At 35.8% G+C, this 18,640-nt stretch overlaps 1 protein-coding gene across 2 annotated transcripts; it reads right to left on the bottom strand.

Annotated features, from left to right (window-relative positions):
* Nucleotides 1-7,129: 7,129 nt before the first annotated feature.
* On the bottom strand, nucleotides 7,130-18,527 carry LOC105344406 (trans-L-3-hydroxyproline dehydratase). Of its 2 annotated transcripts, none has more exons than XM_011452184.4 (5): nucleotides 18,417-18,527; nucleotides 8,529-9,048; nucleotides 8,050-8,202; nucleotides 7,653-7,792; nucleotides 7,130-7,460 (listed from the first exon to the last, which is right to left on the bottom strand). In XM_011452184.4, the coding sequence occupies exons 2-5, from the start codon at nucleotides 8,992-8,994 to the stop codon at nucleotides 7,200-7,202; spliced, it is 1,020 nt and encodes a 339-aa protein (XP_011450486.3). In that variant the 5' UTR covers nucleotides 8,995-9,048; nucleotides 18,417-18,527; the 3' UTR covers nucleotides 7,130-7,199. The 2 variants fall into 2 exon arrangements, with proteins under 2 accessions (XP_011450486.3, XP_065944964.1); XM_066088892.1 differs by lacking the exon at nucleotides 18,417-18,527 and adding an exon at nucleotides 16,938-17,028.
* Nucleotides 18,528-18,640: the final 113 nt, after the last annotated feature.

Below are 18,640 nucleotides of genomic sequence, written 5' to 3' on the forward strand. Positions count from 1 at the left end.
ATGCGCATTACATTCACGCTAAATCACAGGAGGCTTTTTAGTTTATGTTTCCATAATATCACATTTACATGGGTAAACTCAGAAACGATATAAGGAATACATGTAAATTTTCATTGAAAGTTTGTCATATATTCTGTTCATCAAAGGAAATACGGAAGATAACTCTAATTCAGTGCATTTAATATGAAAAATCCCGAGAGTTTTCGAATGTCAACATGGTGTGTAAATTCGAAGCGAGTAAAAAAAGTGTTTAATTCTTCATAAATATGAATTAAATTTTTAGATGAAAGATATTTACAGCCTCAAAATGGTTTGTTATGAATAATTTAACTGTTATTTTTAATGCAGCTTCATCAATTTTTTCCAAAATCGTTTCGGAGCGATTCTGAAATTTTTTGCTACATTATGCGAGGTATTTTAACTGTGGCGATGGCCTGTCCCGAGACACAGTTAGATTATTCTAACTAAGCAGAGTGTAGTGAATTTAATAGTATTATTGTTGGCTTAAAGCTTGGTTATGTTAACAATACGGTGTGTTGATGTATCTATCTCGTAAATGTCCGATATCATATGCAATGTCAACCCGTGCACGCACGGGTCAAAGTCTAGTATATTCTGAATGATATTGTGTAAATACAGGCACGTAGCATCGTTCTTGAGAGAGGATGGGGAAAACTTGACAAGCATTAAAAAAAGGGAGAAAACTTTTATCGCCAGTCTTCAAAATCGTAATGCGTAGAAAGGGGGGGGGGCAATTTAGGATTTTTTCCTCTAATTTTTACTGTGGGCAGATTTAAAATTTACAATATCTATTTATTTAACAAGTTACGCTTGTTCTTGTGCGCAGGTGGATTGAGTTGGTGAACACTTTCTTTACTTTCCTATTGGCCGTTGTTCCCATTGGCTAGTATTATCGAATCAGATCATTTCTATTATTATAAATCCCGGTTACTTTTGATTTTGTTTCACTGTGGGTCCGGCGATTTTGTACACCAACACCTCGCACAAGGTATTTATTGTATTAATTTATATAACATAACTTTTCTTAGTATCTACATAAAGTAAACTAAGATTATAATAAAGTTTAAAGCTTTATTTAAACCGTAACGAATTATTGTGTATAAATTGTATATATATTTATATGTGTTTATATTTATTTACAGAATCACCTTTTTGTACATATAAAATATACTGAACACAGAACCGTGTCTTTATTATTTACTCGGTCACAAATGGCGTCGCCGGTATCTACAGTCAATGGTGATTCTTGTGTGAGGAAGAATGTCTACAAAATCCAGTGAGCAGTCATCGCTGAAAACAACTCACCTGTGAAAAGTCCGGAACGTACCGTTACCTCTTTTGATAGAAATACCTTTAAACGCCGAACCATGACGACAAAGAAATTAAGACAACAAATAAAAACTCTACAAAAAGAACTCGATAAACGCATAGATGAGGACAACGAAGAATACAAATCCAAAACTACTTATCTAAAACCAGTCCGTAATGTGCAGAAATTCAGCGGAAATGAAGATAAAGACGATATTCATGTTGACGACTGGATAGAAGAAGTTGAACATGTCATCAAAAGTCACCGTATGAATAGAGAAGAAAGTACCGACTTCATATACTCAAATCTGACTGGATTGGCAAAAGAAGAAATCAAATATCGGCCATATGAAGAAAGAAGCAATCCAACAAAAGTGTTGCGTATTTTAAGTGAAACATTTGGAGACAAAGAAGGAATAACAGTCCTACAGAGAAATTTCTTTGAGCGAAAACAGATGGAAGGGGAGTCTTTACGAGAATACAGTTACGCTCTGATGAACCTCATCAAGAAAATTACGACGAAAAACACAGATATTATTCCAAACCCTGATTTGACCCTGTGTGAACAATTTGCGCAAAATGTGAATGATATCTCATTACGTAGAGAATTAAAACGACTTATTCGTCAACAGCCGGATATACATTTTTTGGACTTCCGGGACGAAGCAATATTGTTTTCAGAGGATGAAGAAAAGAACCGCTCAAAGTGCTCAACAGACAGACATACTACAGAAAAACAGGCCGCTGAATCTTCACAGAAGTCAGAGAAAACTACTCACGGAATTGACAAATACTTAGAAGTCATACAACGGCAGGAACAAAACATCGACAATCTTACAAAGTTACTTGAACGGCAAACTGTATCCAAATCGAAAGAACAATACCGATTACCATATCCACAGTTAAACCGCCGCCGTTGCTATACATGTAAAAGCGAAAATCATATCCAAAGAAACTGTCCACGAAATCTCACTTCGGCAAATTACCAACAATCGGGAAAATAGATCCTGCTGATGAGCAGAGTCCGACATCAGTAGGAAATAAAGAGGACTCCACCTGTGTCAATCATATTATTGGTCAAAGCCCTACAGTTAAAATTAAAATGTTTGGTGTAGAAATTAACTGTTTATTAGACACTGGGTCTATGGTGACTACAATAACGGAAAGTTTTTATAGAAACAACATCGAAACACTCTGTAAGAATATAAAGAATGATGTGAAATTGAATTTAAAAGCAGCAAACGGAATTTCAATCCCTTATATCGGATACATAGAAGCTGATGTTGAATGTATGGGAAACGTTATAGAAGATCGCGGTATCCTGATAATTAAAGATACAGAAGATGGAATGACTCGGAAACGTAAACACAATATCCCGGGCATTTTAGGAATGAACATTATTGGACAGTGCAGAGACATTTTTATTCAAAAACATGGAAATTATTATCACGAGAAAGTATCTGAAATATCCTGCAATTCGAAAATTAAGTCAGCATTCCGAGTGTGTGATCAAGAGAACAGGACTGTGTATGGTTTTGCTAAAGTGTCTGCGCGACATCCCGTTAGAGTCCCCGCAAGATCTGTGATCGTGATCAACGCTACTGGGCCGCCGATACCTGGAAATTACTTAGCCGTAGCAGAACCATTGTCGCATAGCGAGCACCTGAGTGACAGCATTGTTATAGTCCGGACATTCGTTCAAGTGATCAAGGGCCATTTCTATTTGCGGCTAGCGAACATAACTGATTCTGATGTCTGGATTTCACCTCGAACACGCATTGCTATATTATCAAAAGGAGAAGAAGTTATCAATGAAATTAGTGACCCTGTGCAATTTTCCAATTGTGGCACAGTACAGGAAATATTTGTGCAGTGTTATGTGACAGAATCTACTAACGAACGTTCCTGTGATCCAGAGTTCCGTATTCCTGTAAACTTGGACAAAGTTGACGCGACAGACCAAGAGAAACGAAGCATAGAATTACTATTTCACAGATATCATGACGTATTTTCAAAGTCGGATTTAGACACAGGATTTACAGATACGGTAAAACACAAAATAACGCTGACAGATGGAGTATCGGTCAATCTACCGTATCGACGCATTCCCCCGACGCAATTTGAGGAAGTTAAACAACATATTAGAGAGCTATTACATAGGGATATTATAAGAGAAAGTACCAGTGCGTATGCATCACCAATTGTTATCGTTCGCAAGAAGAATGGTGAATTACGTCTGTGCGTTGATTATCGGAAGTTAAACTCTAAGACAATCAAAGACGCATATCCTCTCCCCCGTGTTGAAGAATCATTTGATACACTGTGTGGTTCCCGTTATTTCTCGACCATGGATTTGACTTCAGGATATAACCAAGTTGCAGTAGAAGAGAACGACAAACACAAAACAGCATTTACTACACCATTTGGACTATACGAATTTAACACCATGCCGTTCGGTTTGTGTAACGCTCCCGCCACCTTTCAGAGACTTATGCAGCACTGTTTCCGTGATGAAGTTTTCCAGATACTCCTGGTATTCTTAGATGATATTATTGTGTTTTCACGGACTGTAGAAGAACAAATTCAGAGATTGGAAGTAGTATTTCAGAAACTTCGTCAGCATGGACTTAAATTAAAACCATCTAAATGTGATTTTTTCAAAGAGGAAGTAAAATACCTGGGGCACATAGTATCAAAGCATGGAATTAACACAGATCCTCTAAAAGTGCAAGCTGTGAGTGACTGGGCAACACCGTCAACACCAAAACAGTTACGTTCATTTCTTGGATTGGCGTCATATTATAGACGTTTTATTCAGTCTTTTGCGAAAGTTGCAGCGCCATTGTACAATTTAATCAGAAAGTTTCCGAATGCATCTAAGAAGCTGTTCTGTGAAAAGTGGAATAGTGAATGTGAAAAATCATTTGTGTTATTAAAAGAATTACTTACCAGTGCACCAATTCTAGGATATGCCGATTACACAAAACCTTTTGTGCTTGAAGTCGATGCAAGTCTCAACGGTCTCGGAGCGGTACTTTCGCAACACCAAGATGGTCAATTACGTGTTATTGCGTACGCCAGCAGATCACTTCGTCCCAACGAACGGAATGTACAGAATTACAGTTCGCGACGTCTGGAACTTTTAGCATTGTATTGGAGTATTACCGACAAATTCCGGGATTATTTAGTGAACTCTTCTTTTACCGTTTATACCGACAATAATCCGCTTGTGTATCTACAGTCTTCTAAATTGAGTGCATACGAACAACGCTGGGTGTCACAGTTGGCTCTCTTCAACTTTGAAATCAAATATCGCAGTGGAAAACACAATTCGAATGCAGATGCTCTTTCACGTAAGTCAGTGAATGAAGAAGGAATACTTACCTCATCAACCAGTCTAGGAAATCTCTGGTCGTCTGAAATTCCAAAAGATGTTATGTGTGTGCAACAGAGATTGTGTCAAGAATCATCCGATGTGATATGTGTTGAAATGCAGTGTTCTCTTCGTCAATACAGTCAAAGTGATCTGAAACGCTTACAGTCTCAGGACAAAGACATTCATCAGTTTTTAAAGTTCTGGAAACAGGGGGTATATCCAAAGAAAGAAGAAAGGAAAAACTGTGAAAAGGCTGTGAATATTCTTCTCAGGCAGTGGAATCGTTTAAGTATGGATAACGGAATACTTTACAGAACTGTATGTGATCCTGTTAATGGAGAAACCAAACAGTACGTTTTACCATCTTCACTGAAACTGGAAATTCTTAAACAGTGTCATGACAACCTTGGTCACCAGGGAATCGAAAGATCATTCAGTGTTATTAAAGACCGGTGTTATTGGCCTAGAATGTTTAGTGAGATCAAAGAATATTGCAAGAACTGTGAACGTTGTTGTGTAGCCAAATCAGAAAACCAACAGATTAGACCAGCTATGAACCACTTACTAGCAAACCGACCTCTGCAAATTCTAGCCATTGATTTCACAGTATTGGAACCATCTAAGGGTAAGGAAAATGTACTTGTGATGACGGATGTTTTTACCAAATTCACACAAGCAGTGGCCACCCGTGATCAGAAAGCTTCTACCGTTGCGTTGTGTTTGATTCAACAGTGGTTTCATCACTATGGTGTACCGGATAGAATTCATAGCGATCAGGGAAGAAACTTCGAGTCGGATATTATTAAACAACTCTGCAAAATCTACGACATACAAAAGTCAAGAACAACAGCTTACCATCCCGAAGGCAATGGACAGACAGAACGTTTCAACCGTACACTTCACGATTTACTCAGAACTCTACCACCACAGAAGAAGAAACTCTGGCCAGATCATTTATCCGATGTTACTTTTGCGTACAATGTGTCTCCAAATTCCAGCACTGGTTACAGTCCTTTCTATTTATTTTTCGGTCGTAAACCTAAAATTCCAGTCGATTTTATTGTGTCGTCAACAGTGTCAGATTCTGTCTCGGATAGTGATGTGAATTACGATGAATTCATTCAAGAGCACAGAAATAATGCTAGTGAATTATTCCAGCATGCTAAAAGAAACCTGGAAAAAAATGCATCACAGAGGAAAGATCGCTTCGACGCAAAAATGGTGGATCATCCGATTGGTGTGGGTGACGAAGTTTTCATAAGAAACAGAGGTTTTACAGGAAGACACAAACTTCAAGACCTTTGGAGTACAACAAGATACCGTGTTCAAACAGCCAAAGACAGTGTGTATACAGTTGTTTCAGACACTGGACAGCAGCGTATCCTTAATAGACGTGATATCAAACGCGTACCGCCGAAATATATAAGCAGTGACACTTGCCATGCACGTGACGTTAAGCCATCCTTATCTCTTCGTCGGAGTTTGCGATTACGCGATAAACAGAAGAGTATGTGGGATTAAGAATCATAGACTGTGAATGTGATACGTATATTGAACATTTGATTTATATATATTATGTTGATTAGTGTGTGTTTGAATTATGATTTTTATCGAGACGATAAAATTCAAAGCAGGGGAGTATGTGGGCAGATTTAAAATTTACAATATCTATTTATTTAACAAGTTACGCTTGTTCTTGTGCGCAGGTGGATTGAGTTGGTGAACACTTTCTTTACTTTCCTATTGGCCGTTGTTCCCATTGGCTAGTATTATCGAATCAGATCATTTCTATTATTATAAATCCCGGTTACTTTTGATTTTGTTTCACTGTGGGTCCGGCGATTTTGTACACCAACACCTCGCACAAGGTATTTATTGTATTAATTTATATAACATAACTTTTCTTAGTATCTACATAAAGTAAACTAAGATTATAATAAAGTTTAAAGCTTTATTTAAACCGTAACGAATTATTGTGTATAAATTGTATATATATTTATATGTGTTTATATTTATTTACAGAATCACCTTTTTGTACATATAAAATATACTGAACACAGAACCGTGTCTTTATTATTTACTCGGTCACATTACCTACTCCCAATCTACGTGTAAATTTAAAAATGATGTGGGAAAAAGTGGGGGAGGGGACAGCCCTACCCCCCCCCCCCCCCCAACTAAAGTGCGTTATTCGCGTAAAATCGCAAGAAGTAACCTACAAATTTGTAGCAGATTTTTTATTGCAACAATTTGGTATTCAAACAACACAACATTAATATAACTATACTAATTAAACGTAAAGCAACTTCACTTTATACATCTATTATTAGAAGTGTGAATGCAACGACTATAAAGATTCCAAAACGTATGATTTGTATAAAACAGCACCATCAAATATAAGATTTGATTTTTTTCCTTCAAGGAACAATAAGTAAGGCAGCTACTTTATTCTAAATACCCATGTGTTTAATAGGTAAGTCTAACTGCAAGGATGCTACTGTAAAAGAAACCCTCTTCCGGTGACATCGTTTTCTTCCAAGGTGAAAGTAGAATTTCCACAAAAGTAACCATGACCTTTGACTTCAGTGACAACAGCTCGGTATTTTCCACAGCTGACCTCTTTGACGACCTTTGCAGTAAACACGTCTCCAGAAGGACCTCTGAACGTCCTTGATTGGTTGACCTTGACCTTGTTCTTGAAGTACTGAAGAGCAATTCTGGACGATGTCCCTGACCCACAAGGTGACCTATCAACCTGTGCAAATTATGTTAATTATTCACAAATAATTTTTCAATACCATTACACTGCTATCATAAAATAAACTGACGTAACATCTAAAGCATTTGTTGAAAATTAACGCTGTCAAATCTCTTGCTAAACATAGAAAATGACGCCAAATACATCCATTAGATAAGCTCAAAAGTTTATTAATCTAAATCTCATAACCTGTTTTTCAGCATAAACACACATGGTGTCTGTGATTTCCTCTGAGTAGTCGTCATTTCCGTCCGTCAGAATCGTACCGTACACGAACGACACACCCTCTGTCTCTGGGTGGGACAATTCCAATTGTTTTCTCAAAATGTCTGCAAACAAATTATGTTGCTGTTTCTATCAAGAATGTAACCGAACTTTTTTTATTGCACACTGTACAGTCTTGATATTTGTGCATCGCCCTTCAAGACGCAGTCGACATTTAAATGCCCAATAAAAAATTCAACTTTTTAAATTTGAATGTAGAGAGTAAAAATATGAAGGTGATGTGTTGAAAAGTTGAATTGTCATTGAGAGTCATATATATACTATATAAAATGTTAAATGAAAAGTGAATGTATATATAAACCTGTAGTTGCGTCAGCTGCCGCCCTTAGATCTGACACCTTAGATTCTCTGATGTCTAAACAATATTGTCCAGCCGAGACGATGGCGTAGAATGCGCCACCATAAACAATATCCACCGTTATCTGACCATAGCTAGGAACCTCCAATATTAGGTCTTAAATTGCAAAGACAAAAATAAAATTTAGTTCTCTTTACATTTAACGTTGAGAAAATATTACGTCACCTACGTTACTATACTATGATTACAATATTCATTTATTAATATTACAATAACATTAAGTAATATATATACAAACTGGAAAAGAATTAACTTTCACTATTACAAGCTGCCTATGCTAACTTGTGTATTTCCTATTAACAAAACTTATGCTAAAAATATGCTGTAATTTGAAGAGTGTACTTATGTATTAGTTAGTACCAGTTTATGTTAGGATGGGAAATACGGATGGAAAAATCAAACTAACAAGGTATAATGTTTACCTGTTTGGAAGACAAAGCACGGAACACTTTGGAACCTGACGGCACCGGTGCTCTGGCCGTCATATGTGACGTAAGCAGTCACGGGACCACATGGACACTGGATGTTGACTCGGGTCTCCGGCAAGGTGACATTTTTAACGAGCCCCTTTTTCATGGCATACCGCATCAAGGAAATTACTGCATCGCCACACATCGTTGCATATCCCTCGTTATGGATAAAAATGCAGGCGAAATCGCAAGATTCAATATCTGGAGAAACTATTATTGCACCGAACATTTCATAATGACCTCGCGGCTCGCCCATCAACAATTTTCTGTATTCATCCAGATTATTTTTCATGAAGCTAATTTTCTCGAGCAGGGTCGCACCTTGCAGTTCAGGAATTCCATTTTCTACCACTCGTATCGGTTGTCCACCGGTGTGCATTTCCGTAGTGGAAATTTTCAAAGGAAATTGGAAAGGCATGTCAAGGATTCAACAGTGCATACGTGAGAGGCAGTGCAAACTCCTGGTCGGTAGCTACATATAAATGCATAATATATTACTTTTGATTCCCTGAAATACTAGTTATCACTTTTCGATCAGTTACAAAAAATGGCAACTAAATCTAGGAGCTGCGTCGTTTAGTTAAATAGTTTTCCTTATATGTTCTTATGTTAAACTTCGAGATTCCTTGCAGGGTCCCGCTATTTGTCATGTATAAGTGTTGTCACGGTATGAACAATATAAATATCGTTTAATCGGTTTTTTCGCGTGTCACAAAATTTTGCGAAAATTTTAAAAATCTGTAACAATTTTAATTTGCGGCAGTCATTTTTTGCGATATAACAAGTTTCTTATAGAAAATAATACAGGATATAATTTCTGCGTATTCAAATATTTGCAATTTAAAAGTGGTTTCGAAAAAAGCGAAAATTACCGGATATATGGTAGTAACTCTCTTACTAGTGCAGAATTGAATTTCTGGCGTATAGGTTTCTGTGAAGATTTTTTTTTCAAGCATATATCCTTTTCTCGAAGCTTCTTGTTTGAAAACTGAATGATAGCTGTAGAGAAAAGAAGGAAGTTGAATATGTGAAACGTTTTTGGACAGAAGGACGTCAGGCAACGGGTGACGCTTTTCTCACCTGAACAGATCTACAAGCAGTATGTCCAAAAGTGCCAAAAAATCTAAGGTTTCATGTACGAGGGTCAATCAAAAAATACGAAGACATTTGCCATAGCTATGTTACTTAACGTCCTTTTATTATGAAATTTATAAGACATAATTTAGCGATAGTTACAAACAATTTGAAATCCAAAAAGTTAACGTTTTTCTCTATTACTAAGAATTATTTAGATTCTAGTCCTGCAAAAATGAGGTCACGACACACAGTCAAAATTTTTGTTATATCAACAATTAATCATACTATGTTGAAAGTTATGGAGGGTAATCGTGTTCAAAAATCCAGACATGTAAACTTGTAAACCCGAATACGTAATCGTGTTGGTGTGTGAGTCTGAGTATGATTATGTGTAATTCTGATCGTGTAACCTATAAAACTCAGGGATAAACACTTTAGAGTTGACCCCGCAAGCCTCCGATCTAATTCTTCCATACTGTAAAATGCTGTTTGTTATTTACATTTAACCTGCCACTATAATACAAACTTTCCATCTGTAGTCTCTGCATTTGTACTTCCGTTTTCTGAAATGTTGCAAATCAACAGTTTGACATGACCATATATGGAAACAGTGACGTCACCGATAGAAAAAGGCTAGCTGCAGGTAAAGGCATGTCGTAATCGCCGGAATAGGGGCGAAATAAAAATGTCTGGATTTTTGAACACGATTACCCTCCATAGAAAGTAATATCTCTATAAGTTAGTTTTAAATAAAATAATATTGGAACATCGAATTAGGAATTGTCATGATATACTATGTACCAAATAACGACGAGATATATAGTTTAGTTGATAAGATATCAGTAACTAAATAAAGGCATATAGTCCTCTTTGAAATCAACTTCAAACAATGACGTCGCCGGACCAGACGTCATGGCGCAGCGAAAAGTATTTACAGCGGGGATTTAAAAAGGCCGATACAAACTGTAAAAATTCTCAATGGTGGAAAAAATTATTTACACGTTTGTGTTTAACTGTATTACATTTTAGAAGGTGGTGGTATTTGTATTTTGAACATCAAAGTACGAAAGAGAGTAAAATATCTGTAAATATTCGGCCAAAAGAATAAACAAAGTCATCAGATGTTTAGGGTTTTTCATACAGTAAACGAAGAGACATCGTTAAAAAAATGAAAACTTCGAGGAACTAACTTCTCGAAAAAATGTAAACAAATTAGACATCAAGTGATATAATGCCGATTTCAATTTAATGGTGAAAGGCATAAAGGACTCAGGGTGATAAAAAGGATAGGTATCTTTATTAGGCCTATCTTTGCATGCGTTATATTGACGTCATGTTTTCATCGATACCGAGCGCCGTGGTTACGAAACATGTTGTTTTTAAAATCGTGTAACAAAAATAACTCCTGCTATTTGGAATTTAAAGTTACTGTGATGATGATGATAGATTTATTTATATGTTCTCTTCCATCAAAAAGTAAAAAATTGTGCAATGTTAGCCTTTTGAAGCGTTCTCATATAAAATTTGCTTAAAACACACATTATATAAATAATTCAACTGTTACCCTCCCAAACAGGCACTATTTATTTTATCATAAATTTAAATTTTATTTAAAATGTCTTAATTTTAAAAGAAAACATAGCTGCTTTTATGTAGAAATGACGTGAATTGTACGTCGAACCATACGCGCATAATTTACGCGCATGTAACAATATATAAATAGTGCCTGTTTGGGAGGGTAACAGTTGAAATTGACACCCCGAGAAAACCATTGTCAACCGACGCGAAGCGGAGGTTGACAATGGTTTTCGAGGGATGTCAATTTCAACTGTTATCCTCCCAAACAGGCACTACTTATTTTATTACACTGAATGTCTTAATTTTAGAGAAAATTTCACTGCTTTTATATAGAAATGGCGTGAATTCTACGGCGAACCGTACGCGCATAATTTACGCGCATCTAACAATTCGTTATGTTACCCGTTGCCAAGTGTGTTGCTAACGCTAAGGGGGGGGGGGGGGGTAATAGAATGGATTATCAACTGCGTCTAAACGAATCAGATTTCAGTATTCAACATGAAATTATAATAAAATGAATTGTTACATGCGTGTAAATTATGCGCTTACGGTTCGCCGTAGAATTCACGTCATTTCTATATAAAAGCAGTGAAATTTTCTCTAAAATTAAGACATTCAGTATAATAAAATAAATAGTGCCTGTTTGGGAGAATAACAGTTGAAATTGACACCCCGAGAAAACCATTGTCATCCTCCGCTTCGCGTCGGTTGACAATGGTTTTCGAGGGGTGTCAATTTCAACTGTTACCCTCCCAAACAGGCACTATTTAGCCTATATAGTGTTACCCGTTGCCAAGTGTGTTGCTAACGCTGAGGGTAGTAGATGGATTATCAACTGCGTCTTAACCAATCAGATTTCAGTATTTAACATGAATGTATATTAATAACAATATGTATTGCGTACTAGAACATCAGTTTCAGAGAGGGTGATGTGGATTCAGAAAACCACATTGTATATGATTGTCGGGTCACACTCTATCTGTTAAATTAACAGGGTCAAGAAAGGAAAATGGAAGGGTCTATAATAAAGCGTTTTCTAATTTTTTTTCCGGAATACAAATTGCTAAAATAAGCTACACAACTGGGATTCGAACCATTTTAAACAAGACCTTGGTCTTTCAGTAGGATGTAGCTATCTTTTTCTCGTGTCAAACAAGTTGAAAATGACGCGGTTACAAGCGAAATATGCACCGATTGCGTATTCTTTGCTCAAAAACCAGACAAATTATCTTGCTGATTTCAATGAGCTATGGTTGAGTGGCTAGCAATGAAATAAACATGTCTGCGTCACATTGCTGTTTGACACAACTACCAAAAGTCCAAGCTCTTGTTAAAATGGTTTTTAAACCAGGAGTAACTCGATCCTTCTCCATCTTTTCATATATGACCATCAGCATAAATTCAGCTCAGATACAGTCCCTGAAAGCTTCTACTTTCCTATTTTTTCGTGCGCTCACCGTGAGTTCACCGTGCGTTCACTTGCGCTCTCCGCTCCGTTCGCGCTCACCGTTCATAAAGCGCTCTCTGTGCGTTCACCGTTCGTTCAGCGTCCACTTATTGTTCAGTTCGTTCTCATTCATTTTCATTCGGAACTCCAAAATGGAAGGATCGGTCTTTGGGAGTCACAGCAAAATGAGAAAAGAACCGTGCGTAAAAGTGGAAGGAAACTTATATTACGCCTAAAACAAATCCGTAGAATTAAAAACACATTCTTGAGCAGGTCCGTTTTCTTATGACTTCAATAATTAATACGGTTGTATATTTTTTTTACTTCATTCCTGTTAAGAAGTCATTTTATATGCGTTTGAAAAAAAATTATGATGCAAACAAATAATTTAAACAAGAGATGTTTGTGAAACACTTATGCCCCCCCCCCCCCCGGGAAATATCCACAAAGAAAATGAACTTAAACTGCAAATATTTGGAATTTTTCTAAGTCCAAGGGGCATAACTCTGTCGAAAATTGCTCTATCATACCAAAATCAAACTTGACCTAGATATTATTTAGATAAACCTGTATACCAAATTTCATATCAATATGTGCACCCTTTGCGAAGAAAATGAGCGTAAACTGCAAATAACTGGAATTTTTCTAAGTCCAAGGGCCATAACTCTGTCGAAAATTGCTCAATCTTACCTTATATTATATTTGACCTAAATATTATCATGATAAACCTGTATACCAAGTTTCATTTCAATATGTTCATCATCTGCAAAGAAAATGAGCGTAAACTGCAAATAACTGGAATTTTTCTAAGTCCAAGGGCCATAACTCTGTCGAAAATTGCTCAATCTTACCTTATATTATATTTGACCTAAATATTATCATGATAAACCTGTATACCAAATTTCATTTCAATATGTTCCTCCCCTACGCAGAAAATGAGCGGAAACTGCAAATAACTGGAATTTTTCTATGTCCAAGGGCCATAACTCTGTTGAAAATCGCTAGATCGTACCCAATATCAAACTTGACCTTTATATTATCATGATAAACCTGTATACCAAATTTCATTTCAATATGTTTATCCTCTGCGAAGAAAATGAGCGGAAACTGCAAATAACTGGAATTTTCTAAGTCCAAGGGCCATAACTATGTCGAAAATTGCTCGATCGTACCCAATATTGAACTTGACCTAGATATTATCATGAAAAACCTGAACACTATTTCAATTCAATATGTGCATCCTCTGCAAAGAAAATGAACGGAAAGTGTTGGTGGACCGACAGACTGATCGATATACCGACAGACCGACCGACCGACCGACCGACAGACAGCAGCAAAGCAATATGCCCTCCCTTCTTCGAAGGGGGCATAAAAAGTAGTAATGTTTTCTTTGAAATTAAGTCATTACTTGACAATGGTTTTCTTGGGGTGTCAATTCAAGTTCAACTGTCAACCTCCCAAGCATTATTTTCATCGATCCGAAAATGGCGTAAGTGTGCGCAGTTACTGTGAAAATTTTAGGATACACAATACAGCGATAAATTACTACACAAATAATATTCATTGACTTCAATCGTTTAAAAACAGCAGAATTCAATCAACGAACGAATCGAAACATATATAAATAGACAAAAATAGCGATCATTGCAGGAAAAATTTACGCCCTGTTTATCGATTGGTCTGAACCTACAGCGACCTTAGTAAAATCCCGGACTGCACGAAATAATCATGACGATGCCAGACTCAAAGTCTCACAGAAGACGATTTGGCTGTTTCTTTTAGCTAACGTACTTTTGTACATTAACAGTTGTTTAGTGAATTTTACTAACTTTTCATAATCAGTTTATTAATTAGTTAAAGAAAGATGTTAATATAAACAATAAAATGCTTTCTTTGATGATTCATGCGGGTTATGGAGGTAGCGATCATTGCAGGAAAAATTTACATAACCCGCTAACGCGGGTTATGTATTTTTCCTGCAATGTCGCTTCCTTCATAACCCGAATGAATCACCAAAGAAAGCATTTTATTGTTTAAATGATTAAGGGAAAAAAGTAATGTTTGTAGCCGGTGTTATTCTCATTCATTAGCCTGACCCCAGGACTATAGTCTATATGGGATCAGCCCTACAATAATCAACATAAATATTAATATACAATATGACAAATAACAATTTCATTTGCACGCTCACATGTATTTGCTATATAAATAAAACACAGAGTCCCACAGCCTTTAACATTGGCAATAAAATAATTACGTTTATGTTATTAAACCTGATAATTTGAAATGATATCAGCAACTATATACTCAGTTACTCGTTATAATTGGCTATAAAATAGTAATTTAAAATTACATATAATACCAATGTAATAATGTGCATATCTAAGGATATCGTACCGATTTATGGAATCGAGCTGAGTCTAACAATAATCTCTGGGCAATGTAGCTGTCACATTTACCTATACATGGAACAGTGCCGTATTTCAATTAAAAGGTACATTTATGACATATTCAGCGTTACAAGTAAACTTCAACATTACGTTTTCATTATTTATAAAGTCAAATTATCAGAATACTAAATCAATATTTAAGTATGGCAGACTATAAATCAAAGTACTGAAAGTACTGAAAAGCGCTAAGTCGGGAAGAAAGTGTTAAAAATATATCGATTGATATGAAAATACATGTAAAGAATCATATTGTTCGTCATTGAGAATTTCTGGAAATCGAGATCATTTGTAGTATTTCTATAATGATATTGCTTGTTAGTTTTAAACAGATTTCGCTACTGTTAAGCAGAGCTACAAAGTGCATGCTTCTTGTGAAGAAAATAAAGTAAAATAAGATTGTCGCCAATAACAACGATCAAATGATGATTAATATTTATTTATGTTTATTTGCTAATTTTCATCATTTCTTTGTTTTTACATCTGACAACTTCCAAACCAGAAAAATAAAAATAAAAAATTGATGAACTCTAAAAAAATACAGTGGCAAATTACTATACCAATATTATTGCAAAATAAAAAGCCAAAAAGTTTTGACAGAAGTAAGATAATACTAATCGCATTACAGAACTGCCTTGCATGGAATGCTACTTTTAAGTTTGATTTGAATTTATAACTTGTATCTAAAGATGCGCATTTATGGTATAGATATATATATATATATATATATATTAAACTTTAATACTGCAGTGACACCTTTAATACATACAAGGTCTGCCGGAAAGGCCCGAGAAGTTGCCATTGGATGGAAGAACTGTTTTTACCAGCGTATCAGAGGTCATATTAAAGAAAACTCGTAGCCATGTAATTGGGTATGGGTTCTTTTAGAAAAATTGAACTCAGATAGAAAACTTTTAGTATATTTTCGACGTTTACAAGGACTATTAAATTGGCAATAAGTTTCATTTCATTTATACCAATATACTGGGTACAGTTATCACATAATACGCGAATTCATTTAAATATCTTTATAATACCTTTATAAATATCTTTATATAATAGTTATATTTAATTCATAGCAATGTTGAATCTTGCACATCACTTTCAATATTTACTGTTACTTAGTGTTTTTATTACTGCGTAATATGTCCATACTGCACATAAATTAAATCATTAATAAAATTTAATTTTCCACATGTTTACTCAGTTTAGTAAACACCAGATTCTGAAGGGGAATACAATGTACTTTTTTTCGAGTTTTTCATATAAGAACAAAATTATGGGACGTAGTACGAAATTCTTTAAATATTAAGCAATTTTAAAAGCATTTATTTGAGATAATTACAGTATTTCTTTTATAAATTGGAAAAAATGCCTTTAAATAGGCATTAAACGTTTTCAAAAAAAATCATATGACCCAGAGAAAGGGGGGGGGGGGGGGGGGGGGTCCGACCCCCGGACCCCCCCCCCCCCCGATCCGCCAATGTATCTGATATATAATAATGACATTTTCGATGAAACTTTTGTTAATTTATAACTGGTAGAACAAATGCATCTGCATGCATGATAACTTGAAGATAATTAAGATCTCTCTATTGCATAGGAGTACGACTTCCCCATGATGCGACTTCTCCAGCATCCGCCAGTAGGTGGCGATATATAGGAAACGCGAAAACGAAAGTGAAAGTAGGCTTAGAAATCTGGCGACAAAAAAGCGCGGCAGCTATGCATGCTATGCTTAGCGCTTTAAAAATATTCATTCATTCACTTAATCAAAAGAGGAAATATCAGTAGGAGATAAACACTACTTACTGTGCGTTCTGCAAATTATAACTATTTATGTAAGTGGCATGCTCTGCCTACGCCCTGAGTCGTAACTGGTCTGGTCACTCTCGGAACCTGTTAGGTGGTTTTTATAAAATGCACGACCGGCCAAAGTGGCTAGGCCAATCAAATACCTTGATATTTTTACAACTGTCTCGTCGGTCAGGTAGTTTAGTTATCAATAGTAACATGCGATAGAAGAAGATGAATATAGAATGAAATGATGATTTGATGAAAACAACATAAACATGAACACATATTTTATTTTATTTAATCACATATATTGATCTTTTTACATGTATTTAATATAGAAACACACGCAAAATCAACACTACCACAGTTTTATAAAAAAAATTATTTGCTTTTTTGTTGTAATACATATATCTAATGAAAACATGTTTATATACGTAATTGTGTATACGTGTACTCCGCTTACGATTAAATATTTTCGATGCACATGTATTTAAGTTACCTCGTTCTAAAGATTTTCGGTTTTATGTATCAATTAGACTTTTTAATTATAATTACATTACTGGATTATTCGTTGATAAATTTATAATTGTCTTAAATTTGGTTGATTTTACTGTTATTCCTAAACATAAATGGTATGGTATAAGATAGAATAGGAAAGATATTATTTGCAGGAGACTGTAAAGGAAATGATTGTTTCGTCAACTTTCACGATAGCAGCACTGTACATGCAGTTTATTAGCTATTTTTTCCTGATTACCGCCGAATAACAATGTAAGGATAACCCCCGATGTACTCAGAATTAATCGTTCATCTTGCATTCACAAAGCGTTCACATAGTGACATACCGTTCACTTTCCACTCCGTTTGCGCATTGCGTTCGCTCATCGTTTACCGTTCATTAGCGTTCACCAAATTCCGTTCAGCAGACTGTTCAGCGTGCGCTCACCGTTCGTTCAGAGTGCGCTCACCGTACGCTCAGGGTGCGCTCACCGTTCACTCACCGTTCAAATAGGAAAGTAGAACGTTTCAGGGACTGTATAAAACGATATACATGTTAACAAACGATGTGCACATCTCTGCCGTATATCAACTACGATATGGCATAATATCTAGCAATTATCATCCCAAAGTTCAAGGCACACTGCAGCTGCGGCCGACACCGCAAGACTGTGACTAAACTTTGTATAACTTCATTTTTTTTTTTACCGAACTTTCACTGTACAGATAGATACAAAGATAGATACTACATATACAGAGATAAAACGTCGACAAAATATATATAAAAAATTCAACTATTGTTTTAAATTAGATATTTTGAATTTGTTGAATCAAAAAGAGTACCACAACATCGTGGAATGGATTTGACCCATTCTATATACGACAGATTTCTGCCGATCGACTGCTAGCCTTTCACATAAACAATTTACTGCAATACTGCTTAGTCTGACTAAATGTTGAAATACATGTACAAGAATAGAAATTTTGACGACATACCTTAATATTATCAACCACTTTACTTTCAGTGTGTACTGCGCATGTGCAAAACTAGAGGATACAAATGCTATTGCAAAAAAAAGACAAAGCTTGCATCGTATAATTTTATGCACATAAAAAGCTGAAGAAAACGTCATAATAATCCTGTACATAAGAAAAAGTTTGTATGGACTGTCGTAGCAATGACAAGGTATTACACACATTCTCAAATAGAGACGTACATG

The sequence above is a fragment of the Magallana gigas genome, chromosome 6 (assembly GCF_963853765.1).
Source record: "Magallana gigas chromosome 6, xbMagGiga1.1, whole genome shotgun sequence".
Classification (NCBI taxonomy): domain Eukaryota; kingdom Metazoa; phylum Mollusca; class Bivalvia; order Ostreida; family Ostreidae; genus Magallana; species Magallana gigas.